At 38.8% G+C, this 11,668-nt stretch overlaps 1 protein-coding gene across 2 annotated transcripts in view; it reads left to right on the forward strand.

Moving 5' to 3' along the window:
- LOC128689151 (uncharacterized) overlaps positions 1–5,032 on the forward strand; it is a 37,683-nt gene extending 32,651 nt beyond the window's left edge. For both annotated transcript variants that reach the window (XM_070087364.1, XM_070087365.1), the window contains exons 5-6: positions 2,341–2,523; positions 4,217–5,032. In XM_070087364.1, the coding sequence (XP_069943465.1) occupies positions 2,341–2,523; positions 4,217–4,309 (276 nt within the window). In that variant the 3' untranslated portion in view covers positions 4,310–5,032. The remainder of the gene's footprint in view (positions 1–2,340; positions 2,524–4,216) is intronic.
- Positions 5,033–11,668: the final 6,636 nt, after the last annotated feature.

An 11,668-nucleotide genomic window follows, 5' to 3' on the forward strand; every position in this document is an offset into this window, starting at 1 on the left:
TCCAGTGTCGTCAGTCCGATTTCCCTCAATCTTTCTTCGTAGGACATTCCCCTGAGCCCCGGAACTAGCCTTGTTGCAAACCTTTGTACTTTCTCTAATTTATTGACGTGCTTGACCAGGCGTGGGTTCCAAACTGGCGCTGCATACTCCAGTATGGGCCTGACGTACACAGTGTACAGTGTCTTGAACGATTCCTAAGCTATCGGATCGCTTTTCTCAGGTTTGGCAGGCGCCCATATGCTGCAGCAGTTATCTGGTTGATGTGTGCCTCCGGAGACGTGCTCGGTGTTACGGTCACCCCAGGATCTTTCTCCTTGAGTGAGGTTTGCGGTCTTTGTCCACCTAGCCTATATTCTGTCTGCGGTTTCTTTGCCCTTCACCAATTTTCATGACACTGCATTTGGCAGGGTTGAATTCGAGAAGCCAGTTGCTGGACCACGTGTCCAGCCTGTTCAGGTCTCTTTGTAGTCCTGCCTGATCCTCATCTGATTTAATTCTTCTCATTAACTTCACATCATCTGCGAACGGTGACACTTCTGAGTCTATGCCTTCCATCAATTCATTCACATATATCAAAAATAGCACTTGTTCTAGGACTGACCTCTGTGGGACTCCGCTCGTCAGAGGCGCCCACTGTGATACCTCATCACGTACCATGACTCGTTGTTGCCTCCCTGTCAGGTATTCTCTGATTCATTGCAGTGCCCTTCCTGTTTAATGCGCCTGATCCTCCAGCTTCTACACTAATCTCCTGTGAGGAACTGTGTCGAAGGCCTTCCTGCAGTCCAGGAAAATGCAATCAACCCACCCTTCTCTCTCGTGTCTTACTTTTGTTACCTTGTCATAGAACTCCAGAAGGTTTGTGACACAGGATTTTCCTTTCATGAATCCGTGCTGGTAATCGTTTATAATCTTGTTCCATTCCAGGTGCACCACCACTCTCCTCCTGATAATCTTCTCCATGACTTTGCACACTATACAAGTCAGAGACACTGGTCTGTAGTTTAGTGCCTCGTTTCTGTCTCCTTTCTTAAAAATGGGGACTACATTTGCCGTCTTCCATATATCAGGTAGTTGCCCAGTTTCAAGGAACGTATTGAAGATTGTGATTAGTGGCACACACAGCTTCTCTGGTCCTTCTCTAGGTACCCAAGAGGAGATGTTGTCCAGACCCATCGCCTTTGAGATATCAAGATCACTTAGGAGCTTCTGCACCTCCTCCTCTGTTGTTTGTATTTCATCCAACACTTGAGGGTATATTTCCTGTTGGTGTTCCCCTCTGTGCTGTCTTCCCAGATCCCTTCCTGTCTCTACTGTAAATGCTTCCTTAATTAAATCTCATGTTGAGCTCCTCACATACCCCGTGATCGTTTCTTGTGAGTTCCCCACCTTCTTTCCTCAGCCTGATCACCTGGTTTTTAACTGTCTTCCTCCTGATGTAGCTATATATCAGTTTCGGGTCAGACTTGATTTCCGATGCTATGTTATTTTCATACTGTCGCTGGGCCTCCCTCCTTACCTGTGCATACTCGTTCCTGGCTCTTCGACTAATCTTATTTTCCTGTATTCTTTGGCTTCTGTACTTTTTACATTCTCTAGTGGACTTAGTTTTTGCCTCCTTACACTGTCGGGTAAACCAGGGGCTCGTTCTGGTCTTCCCATTATGTCTGTTGCCCTTGGGAACAAACCTTTCCTCTGCCTCCTTACATTTTGTTGTTATGTATTCCATCATTTCGTTTACCGACTTTCCTGCCAGTTCTCTGTCCCACTGAGCCTCCTGTAGGAAGTTCCTCAAATCTATGTAGTCCCCCCTTTTATAGTCTGGCTTTTCTCATTCAACTCCTATTACCCTCTCCACTTGTAACTCTACGTGGTCACTAGCTCCTAGGGGCCTCTCATATGTGATGTCCTTGGTGTTTGAACTGCTCAAGGTGTGTGTGTGTGTGTGTGTGTGTGTGTGTGTGTGTGTGTGTGTGTGTGTGTGTGTGTGTGTGTGTGTGTGTGTGTGTGTGTGTGTGTGTGCATGTGTGTGTGTGACCGTTTGGTAGGTATTAAAAAATGATTATAATTATAACCATAATTTTTAAAGGGGTGGACCGGTAAGCCAGCGGACGGCCTCGGTCAGATGACCGAAAGCTCCTGCTGCGAGTCATTATATGACTGAGACCCCGGTCAGGAAACACTTGTCCTGGTTCCTGATAAACTGCATGTATGATAAGCTCTTATTTTCTTGGTAAGCATTAGTCAAGATATATGGAACTGGGAAAGTGTCAGAACGAATCCCTGTTTTACAAGCTATGAAAAAATCGCTAAATGTCCTACATAAAACTTCATTTACAGAGTCGTCGCCATCTGGTGATGGGATGGTTGTGGATGAGGAGTGTGATGTTGATGACTGATCTCAGCGTGTTTGCCATCGACTCCATCCTCATCTTTCACACGTGGCCTCTCTTTGCCATCATCAGTGTTGTGTTTGTGGGCTTGTGTTGCGCCATGGTCGTCGTCCGCTCTTACGCTCTCACTGTAAGTTGTTGGGCTTAGCCTCGGCTTTTTTTTTAACGCCTCCAATACCACCAAAACATCTTCAATTATAACTTCAGTGTCTTCTAAATTCGTTGCCAAATAGTATAATGTATGTTTTGAAAATGATGTTTTGATAAGATGAGGATCATCCTAGAATGTCAATGTACCACCAAAATTCTAAATATGCATTAAGAACTTAATATTATAAGCAGCACACATCGTATCGCTGAAACGAATGTCTTTATTGATGTTAATATACTCAGGAAAACTTATTCAAATTCCTGCACATAAACTGTTGCAAGCTGACTGTTTCCCACAAGAGATCACGTCTAGAAAAGGATCATAAAAAACTATAACTGAATGAATCAAATACATGAATCAAATGAATCAAATACATGAATCAAATGAATCAAATACACGTTCTGTGTCAAGTAAGGCAACAATGACACCTATTAGCACAATAAGAAATTACCTCTTTCCAAATCACAATCCTTCACTTTCCCTTATAAGGCCTAATTAGATCACAATTAAATCTTAATCTGAAGCCAAGAACGATGCCTTAAATTCTACTAATACCTTAAATTCTCCAACAAATTATATATGTTGATGGTTCCGTCCACGAAACCTGATAGTGCCGTTATTGTCATGGAAATTGTATGGGAATTGGAGCAAGTCTCAATAATTGGGCTTCACTCTTCAGACTGAATTCTATGGTATACTTCTTGCACTCAGTGTGCTCACATATCTGAAGAAGAAACTTTAATTGTGATTATCATTCACTGGTGCCAAACAATACACGACTGTTAAGTGTGACATGCTCACCACAGAAGCCATATACAAATATGCTAGAATTGTAGGCAGTGGAGTCAGGGTCTACATTGTGTGGATTCCCTATCATATTGGTCTTCCAATGCATGCTGGAACTGATGAATTGGCAAAGGCATATGTCATCAAAACTGGAGCAGAGTACAGATTTGGGTTGTCCACAGGCAGTTTAAGGGCAATAATACGAAAAATTAATTGATTTGGGACTGAGGGCGACCGACATCAGTCAGTCCATCAGTCATCATTCTGTAACGCAGGAGGCGCCCACGTACCTGTGTTGGAACCAACAATATCAGAAGACTTTTGAATGTCACTACTGCTGGGCTTCGGCTGAGTCTACATCACTAAGTGATGTAGACTTAACTAAATGCAAACATTGCCAAAAGAACTATTGCCATTATGTGCTGAATGCCAAAAATTTCAAGAATTCAGAGAAAATTTACCCATAATTTTTTCAAGATGTGTCAAAGTATTTGATCCACAGTGGCATATAACCAGTCATTAAGGGAAAAATACTCCGACTTTGCCTATTGCAAAAACTCATAATCACTAAAATTTATCTAACTTCAACCATGCTTTGCTAAAATATTGGGTATTATAGGTAACTCATAACCGCTTATAAGCTACACTGTAATATTTTTGTGGCTGAATTTATATCAGTTTAAACAACTTATTGCGACTATTATCAAATTATTAATCTGCAATTAGCTCATGACCAGTGTAACTCTCTTAGCTATGAAAACTTTGGGACCCAGTCCCTGGACCTGTACTGTGCCTCTGTAATTTATTGAATTCCGCTCAGAGGATGGTTATGGAGGTGCAGAGTTAAGCAATTAAACTACATGACTGCATAATTACTGGGTTACAGATGACGGCGACTGAGGAGGACGAAGTGAATCTTCAAGCCGTGACCACCACCACTACTCACACCCGCCTCCACGACACTGATGACCTGGTCTGACCTGTCACCACCACTACCACCACACGTCACCAACACCACCTCAAGTCACCACCAACACTACCACACATCTGTAGCACATAGACGACTTGGTCTGGTCATCTCCCAACCATTTAAAAATAAAGTCTACTTTATATTCAAAGTTAATTGTTTTAATTCAGTGTTTGCTTCAAGGGACCTTTTTTTTTATTGGTCAGTGTCATTCATTCTGTGAATGAAAACACTACCATAATGACAGTAATTTCCTTCCAAATATTTGGCTCTTGCTATTCTCAGGAATTACTTCCTTTACAGATTCTTATCAATATTATCAATACAAAATTGTATATGCTTTTTAGACGGCAAACTTTCAACACGCTCAGATAGTCCATATATATTAGTGGAAGTAAATAGATATTGCTGAATTTCCAAAATATGGTGGTTGGTTTATTGGAAGAAGAGACATAAAACGGCTGTAAATAAACTGCACATCACCATTAAAGATAATTGAAATCTTAAAATAGGTATTAAAACAAACTGTGGGCGTATATACACAGCGGTATAGACACCTCTCGCTGTATCTAACTTTGCAAAAATATTCCAGTGTATGTTGTAATTCTTTTTTCCCGTTATTGTACTTGCTATACGTAATCACGATGTATTCGCCTGTATGTTCTTCACATTCATGTCTTGTCCCTTGTATGTTTTTGTTAACTGTGTAGTTTATTAATAAAATATAAAAAAATACCAGAGTGTTTAACCTTCCCTCAACACTCACACTGAATTTCCTCTCTTGGTGTAGTTTATCACTGTCTGCCATACAGGAAGAACACCCTCCTCTAGGGTACCCAGTCATATATACCCTAAAATAAGGATTAAATTCAGTGTATATGCTGGAGCTATATGGAGTTCTGACGACAGTAGTGAAGGAAACACACTGAAAGACGAGCTCTCACCGGATTAGTCTTTCGATAAGTTATGATCGTCATCAGGTCGTGACTTGATATAGAGTTTGACAGACCGAAACTTTACTTCAGTTAAAGATTCTTTTACAGACAGTATCTGTCGTCATTCAGTGTACATACACTGAGAGCTGCACATCTCTTATTGCTTATAAACTGATTGATACACGTCTCTCAGTGCATATACTTTGATAAATGCACATTCTTCGGTGCATATACACTGAAAGATTCACACCTCATTGTATATATAGTGATAAATACACATCTCTCAGTTCATGTACACTGATAAATACACATCTCTCAGTTCATGTACACTGATAAATACACATCTCTCAGTTCATGTACACTGATAAATACACATCTCTCAGTTCATGTACACTGATAAATACACATCTCTCAGTTCATGTACACTGATAAATACACATCTCTCAGTTCATGTACACTGATAAATACACATCTCTCAGTAAATATACTCAGTTAAATGCATACCCCTCTGCACATACACTAAGTAATACACACCTCTCAGTGTATATACACTAAGTAATACACACCTCTCAGTGTATATACACTAAGTAATGCACACCTCTCAGTGTATATACACTAAGTAATACACACCTCTCAGTGTATATACACTAAGTAATGCACACCTCTCAGTGTAATACACTAAGTAATGCATACCTCTCAGTGTATATACACTAAGTAATGCACACCTCTCAGTGTATATACACTAAGTAATGCACACCTCTCAGTGTAATACACTAAGTAATGCATACCTCTCAGTGTATATACACTAAGTAATGCACACCTCTCAGTGTATATACACTAAGTAATGCATACCTCTCAGTGTATGTACACTAAGTAATGCACACCTCTCAGTGTATGTACACTAAGTAATACATACCTCTCAGTGTATATACACTAAGTAATACACACCTCTCAGTGTATATGCCTTCAACAATATTAACAATGCACATTTTCAGTATATAATTATTAATAATACTGAGACCATGAACTGAATACTAATTTGAAATTCAAGTTTAAATACATTTTAAGTTGGCAGACGTCGCGTAATATTATTATATTATATTCATATATGAAAAAAATAAATAAATTTTAAATCACATTAAATAAATTTTAAAAGTGGCAGGCTATTAAAATTTAATACTTGGTAGCCAGTATATATGCAGTGAATTGCTTGTTCCTTAATGCTGATAGTTAGTCTAGGAAGTTAGTGGTAGTTAGGCTCGGTAATTGCTTAGTGCTAGTAGTTAGACATATCCACCACCTATTGCTGGTGGTTAGACTCTATTGATGGTAGTTAGACTTATCCACTGCCTAGAGCTGCTAGTTAACCTTATCCACCTAGTGCTGATAGACTTATGCACCGCTAGTGCTCGTATGTACTAGACTCAACGACACTTTAGTGATAATAGTAAGACGCATGAACTAACTGGCGGTAACGGATAGACTCATCCACTACCATCACTGGTAGTTAAAATGGTTAACGTTTCAGAGTGATAAACTAACGAGGTTAACGTAACAACCTTGCTGGTGCAAATGCCGTCATAAGGTCAACGTGAGTTGGCACAGCGGGAGGAAAAAAAAAAGCCTAGTTGCCTTTTAACGGTAAGTGTGTCGTACAGTTGTGTTACTGGGACGCTGAGAGTATATGTAAATATTGAAGGTGCGATGTCACAGACTGATGCTACATCAACATGCTGCTTAAATACACTTGTAAACACAATGCTGTGAGACTTGAGCACAATGCTGAGTGACATAAACCGAACTTTAAGAGACATAAACATAATGGTGACAAACGCAAATATAACATTAAAACACTCAAACATAGCGTTTAGAGATACAAAAATAATCTTTTTAGACACAAACAGAATGTTATGAAACTCTTACAAACATAGTGTTAAAAAGACAAAAACATAATGTTAAGAAACACTAACAAACATAGTGTTAATAAGACAAAAACATAATGTTAAGAAACACTAACAAACATAGTGTTAATAAGACAAAAACCTAATGTTTAGAGACAAACATTGTGTTAATAAAATTCAAACATAATGTTAAGAAACACTTTCAAACGAAATATTGAGACAAAAAAGTTAAATAAACGAAAACTTTATTTGATTATTTACTTTTATCCGTTATTGTATTTCTGAAAATAAAGAAAACCTGAAGGACCGGAGTGAACATCAGTCCTTCAGTAACTATTGTTTACCTGACTTCTAGTACCAAAAAAAATTTTATATTTGAGTCTTTAAATAATCTTCCAATATATATATATAAATATTAAAAATTATAATTATAGTACTACTACTACTACTACTACTACTACTACTACTACTACTACTACTAATAATAATAATAATAATAATAATAATAATAATAATAAGAAGAAGAAGAAGAAGAAGAAGAAGAAGAAGAAGAAGAAGAAGTAGAAGAAGAAGAAGAAGAAGAAGAAGAAGAAGAAGAAGAAGAAGAAGAAGAAGAAGTAGAAGAAGAAGAAGAAGAAGAAGAAGAAGAAGAAGAAGAAGAAGAAGAAGAAGAAGAAGAAGAAGAAGAAGAAGAAGAAGGGTTTAAATTAAAGTAACAGTCTTCTTCCGCTCATACGGAATGAAGATATATTAATCAACACTGAATTCTACAACAACATATCTCCCTTCCCCATCCCTCCAGGGGTATACCTGGGTATATTGTATATGCTGGGTGGTAGGTGGTACCTTCCCCATCCCTCCAGGGGTATACCTGGGTATACTGTATATGCTGGGTGGTAGGTGGTACCTTCCCCATCCCTCCAGGGGTATACCTGGGTATACTGTATATGCTGGGTGGTAGGTGGTACCTTCCCCATCCCTCCAGGGGTATACCTGGGTATACTGTATATGCTGGGTGGTAGGTGGGACCTTCCCCATCCCTCCAGGGGTATACCTGGGTAGGTAAGACACATAGGCAACATTATTCCGAAACGTTTCACCTACACATTAGGCTTTTTCAGTCGAGTACAGAAAGTAGGCAGGAACAGTAGAGATGTGAAGACGATGTAATCAGTCGTTCACCCTTGAAGTCGTAGATTTGAGGTTGTCAGTCCCTCAGCCTGGAGAAGTTCAGTTCCAAAGTCTGGAACTAACTGAAGATCAAGCGACAGTGTTGAGACTTAAATACTGTGGGAAGGAGAGGTGCAGAGTAGTAGTAGTGAGAATGTAGCCACTGAGAGGTCACGTCCCTCTCACATCAAACAATTCTCACTTGAAAAAGTTGTCCAAGGTGTTTTCTTCAAGGGTGATGGACTGATTACATCGTCTTCACATCTCTACTGTTCCTGCCTACTTTCTGTACTCGACTGAAGAAGCCTACTGTGTAGGCGAAACGTTTCGGAATAAAGTTACCTAAATGTTGCCTATGTGTCTTACCTACCAACCAGTCGGTATTGTATACCATTTTGATATACCTGGGTATACTGCACATGCTGGGTGAGAGGTGAGACCTTCCCCATCCCCCCGGGGGTATACCTGGGTATACTGCACATGGAAATATACATAAGCAGTATAATGTGATCCTTTATTGACAACGTTTCGCCCACGCAGTGTTCTTTATCAAGTCACAAACAGATCTACATGAGTGAAACATAAGTGAGAATATAGGATGAGAATAGTGTGTCAGGTGGAGAAAGCTGCAGGTGACAATCTTCCGAGCAGGGTGACAGAGTCTAAACACTTGGGAACCTTTTAAAAGAGATTGGATAAGTATATGAGTAGACCTTCTGCAGTGTTTCTCCGTTCTTATGTTCTTACGTGGGATAACGAAGAAAAAGTTTCTTGGCAAGAGGTTCAGTTATATTACAGAAACCGTTGTTCTGGTTGAAGTTGTTGGATATACAGATAAGTGATGATCCCAGGATTCTTCGGTACTAAATGTTGCTTTCTCTGGCGATAAGTTTTGTGTTTCTGTAGTTAATTAAATGGTTGTGTTCTTATTGAATTGTGTATTTTCTAAACTTTACTATCTTTATCACTTTATTGGAGACAAGACCTTCCCCATCTTTCTGGGAGTATACCTGGGTATACTGAGTGGGAGGCGGGGAGTATACCTGGAGAGAGTCCCGGGGATCAACGCCCCCGCGGCCCGGTCTGTGACCAGGCCTCATGGTGGATCAAGGCCTGATTAACTAGGCTGTTACTGCTGGCGGCACGTAATCCAACGTGCGAACCACAGCCCGGCTGGGTACTGACTTTAGGTGCTTGTCCAGTGCCTGCTTGAAGATAGCCAGGGGTCTATTGGTAATCCCCCTGATGTATGCTGGGAGGCAGTTGAACAGTCTTGGGCCCCTGACACTTATTGTGTTGTCTCTTAACGTGCTAGTAACACCCCTGCTTTTCATTGGGAGAATGTTGCATCGTCTGCTGAGTCTTTTGCTTTCGTAGGGACTGATTTTCGTGTGCAAGTTTGGTACTAGTCCCTCTAGGATTTTCCAGGTGTATATAATCATGTTTCTCTCCATCCTACATTCCAGGGAGTACAGGTTCAGGAACTTCAAGTGTGGTAACTTAGGTGTCCTATCGCAGTTATGTGTGCTGTGAAGGTTCTCTGTACATTTTCCAGTTCAGCAATTTCACCTGCCTTGAAAGGTGCTGTTAGTGTGCAGCAATATTCCAGCCTAGATAGAACAAGTGACCTGAAGAGTGTCGTCATGGGCTTGGCATCCCTAGTTTTGAAGGTTCTCATTATCCATCCTGTCATTTTTCTAGCAGATGCGATTGATACAATGTTATGGTCTCTGAAGGTGAGATCCTCCGACATGATCACTCCCAGGTCTTTGACATTAATTTTTCGTTCGATTGTGTGGTTGGAATTTGTTTTATACTCCGATGAAGTTTTAATTTCCTCTCGTTTTCCATATCGGAGTAATTTAAATTTCTCATCATTGTACTTTATATTGTTTTCTGCGGCCCAAGATTTGGTTGATGTCCGCCTGGAGTCTTGCAGTGTCTTCAATGGAGGACACTGTCATGCAAATGCGGGTGTCATCTGCAAAGGAAGACACGGTGCTGTGGCTTATATATATACCCTGTCTATGTCCGATATGAGGATGAGGAACAAGATGGGGGCGAGTACTGTGCCTTGTGGAACAGAACTTTTCACTGTAGCCGCCTCAGACTTTACTGTTTACTTCTAGTCTGTGTGTTCTATTTGTTAGGAAATTATAGATCCATCTACCGACTTTTCCTGTTATTCCTTTATCACGGATTTTGTGCATTATTACACCATGGTCATACTTGTCAAAGGCTTTTGCAAAGTCTGTGTATACCACATATGCATTCTGTTTGTCTTATAGAGCATCCAGGACCTTGTCATAGTGATCCAGTAGCTGGGACAGGCAGGAACAATGTGCTCTAAACCCATGCCTCCCTAGGTTGTGTATCTTGATGGGTGGTGATGTTGCTTCCTAGAACCCTTTCAAAGATTTTTATATGGGACGTTAGCGCTATCCGTCAGTAGTTGTTTGCTATTGCTGAAACATTAGTGTCAGCCTTGTTAGAAAATAGCATATTTCTAAGAGATACTTTGAAATGTTGTTTCTTGTGTGTGCCCAACATCTTCACGTTATTATAGTTAAATTTTCAACCAAAAAAAACTTGGAAAAACTCTCTAGAATTTGGGAAAGTTTTAATAATAAGGAAAGTAAAAACTACTTCAAAATTAATCAGTTAAATAAGTTTTTATTTAGGTTTTAGTACATAACACATGAATAATATTAGTTTATAATGTGCATAAGAACAATGATAATGTTTTGATCGTTTAAAATCATCAGGATAACCATATAAAGTCAAACAATGTAATATATTTTTCACTTATACAAAACTATAACATTTTACAATGATTTTATGAAGTAAATTATGAAGAGCAATTACATAATAGTCACAGTACACCGAGAGGTAAATATATGCTGAGAATGTACCTTAAGACTTATTGTAGTGGTGACAGTGTTCTCTGGTGGTGAAAGTTACGTGACGTCTTAATAACTCTTGTTTAATAGATACGCTTTAAAAACCCCATCAGTCAACCAACCAACATCAATTTGTTTTACATATTCAACCAAAATATATTTCATGTTGAAGTAAAATACAAAATGCAAAATACGCAAATCCATTACCGTACCCCATCCTATATATATATATATATATATATATATATATATATATATATATATATATATATATATATATATATATATATATATATATATATATATATATATATATATATATATATATATATATATATATATATGTATATATATATATATATATATATATATATATATATATATATATATATATATACATATATATATATACATATATATATATATATATATATATATATATATATATATATATATATATATATA

This window comes from Cherax quadricarinatus, chromosome 21, assembly GCF_038502225.1.
Source record: "Cherax quadricarinatus isolate ZL_2023a chromosome 21, ASM3850222v1, whole genome shotgun sequence".
Classification (NCBI taxonomy): domain Eukaryota; kingdom Metazoa; phylum Arthropoda; class Malacostraca; order Decapoda; family Parastacidae; genus Cherax; species Cherax quadricarinatus.